This window comes from Aptenodytes forsteri, unplaced genomic scaffold, assembly GCF_000699145.1.
Source record: "Aptenodytes forsteri isolate BGI_AS27 unplaced genomic scaffold, ASM69914v1 Scaffold34, whole genome shotgun sequence".
In the NCBI taxonomy this organism is placed as follows: domain Eukaryota; kingdom Metazoa; phylum Chordata; class Aves; order Sphenisciformes; family Spheniscidae; genus Aptenodytes; species Aptenodytes forsteri.
Genome location: NW_008795038.1, coordinates 800,090 through 801,923, shown reverse-complemented (window position 1 = coordinate 801,923; position 1,834 = coordinate 800,090). Strand labels below are relative to the sequence as shown.

The 1,834-nt window shown below is 69.5% G+C and overlaps 1 protein-coding gene across 1 annotated transcript in view; it reads left to right on the top strand.

The window, feature by feature from the left end:
- The window catches only part of AATK (apoptosis associated tyrosine kinase), a 16,771-nt gene that overhangs the window by 11,237 nt on the left and 3,700 nt on the right, over nucleotides 1-1,834 (top strand). Inside the window, 3 exon segments of the mRNA XM_019471406.1 lie at nucleotides 5-829; nucleotides 912-1,447; nucleotides 1,587-1,734. Of these exon segments, the coding sequence (XP_019326951.1) occupies nucleotides 5-829; nucleotides 912-1,447; nucleotides 1,587-1,734 (1,509 nt within the window).

Here is a 1,834-nt window from a genome sequence, read left to right as displayed (position 1 = left end):
GGGGTAGATGGCGCCCGGCCTGCGCCAGAGGCCTCCGAGGCTCCTGCACCGGTGCCCGGGGAGGCTGCTGCCGAGAGCGGTGTGTGTGCCACCAGTGACGTGGACCGGACGCCGGACAAGACCTTCTCCAGCTCCAGCTTCCCCAGCGCGGATGAAGGGAGTGACGAGGACACGGCGGAGCTGACCTCCGGCGTCTTCACCGACTTCTCTGGGGATTACATGGAGCGGGTGGAGGCGGCCCCGGCATTCAAGTCCCTGCAGAAGCAGGTGGGGACGCCGGACTCCCTGGAGTCGCTGGACATCCCCTCCACAGCCAGCTCCTGCGAGGTCTTCAGCCCCACCGCCTTCACCCCCGCCGGCCAGCCCAAGGCCCTCGACAGCGGCTACGATACTGAGAACAACGAGTCCCCCGAGTTCGTCCTCAAAGAGCCCCACGAGCCCCGAGAGCCGGAGGCCTTCGGCCAGCCGGGGAAGCCACCTCCGGGGCTGCCGGGGGGCGAGGGTCTGGCCCCTGAAACGCGGCTCTCCACCTCCCTCGGGGCCGAGCTGCACAGCCTCGCTGAGAAGAACCCCTACCGTGACTCTGCTTACTTCTCCGACTACGACGCCGAGGCCGAGCGCGGCCCCAAGGACGAGGAGGACAGTGACGGGTCCCGGACCCCAGAGGCAGAGGAGTGTCCCCGGCCCCCTGCGCAGGACCTGGGGCGAGCCCCCATGCTGGGAGAGGACCCACTGCACCCCCCGGGGGCACCTGGCAGCCCCCCAGCAGCGCCCGGCATTGTGGTGGCAGTGGACGTTCCGGCAGCAGCGACCCGCCCGCCTGGGGCTGGTGCCGGGCAGCTCCCTGTGCTCTGATGGAGATGCCTGTTCCCCGGGCTCTGCGCCAACCAAGATTTTCTTCTTGACCCCAGTGCCGGCAAGTGCTGGGGAGCCGGTGTCCGTTGGAGGGATCTGTGTGCCCGAGGGCGTCCCTGGACTTGGGGGAGCCGCAGCCAGGGGCAAACAGACTGTGCCCCCCACACCGGGGCTTAGGGAAGCAGGGCTGCTCCCAGAGGGGACCAGGGTGGGCGACGCACCGGGGGGTCCCAGCACACTGCTAGCGGGGGGCAAGTCGCCCCTGGGCCTCTCCCCGCTCCCGTCTGCCCGGGAGCTGCGGCTGGCCGCCCCCGAGCACCGCGAGGAGCTGGAGGAGGAGGAGGAAGACACGGAGGACAGCGACGAGTCAGACGAGGAATTGCGCTGCTACAACATCCAGGAGCAGAGCGAGGAGAGCGAGGAGGAGCCGGCAGCCGTACCCATCGTGGTGGCCGAGAGCCAGAGTGGCAGGAACCTGCGCAGCCTCCTCAAGATGCCTAGCCTGCTCTCCGAGGCCTTCTGCGAGGACCTGGAGCGCAAGAAGAAGGCCGTCTCCTTCTACGACGATGTTACCATCTACCTCTTTGACCAGGTGGGCGGCCTTGGGACAGGCAGAGCCGGGCACTGGGCACAGCCCCATGGCGTTTTTGGATGCCGGGGACCAGTGGCAGGAGCCATCCCCAGGCGTGCCTCCAACGAGGGTCCCTTCCCGCCTGTCTCCCCTTGTGCAGGAAAGCCCCACGCGGGAGCTGGCTGAGCAGAGCTTCCCGGACCCCCCCCAGCCTTCGGGGCAGCCCCCCGCAGGCGGCAGCCCCCCCAGCCCGGCAGACAGGCTCGGCGCCTCTGACGACTCCTCGGACGGCAACGCTTCGGAAGAGAGTAAGGGGCTGGGGGGGTGGCAGGGGGCCATGGCGGGGCAGGCTGGGGTGACCCCCATGGTGGGCTCAGCCCCTTCACTCCGTGTCGCCGGCGGGGGGTT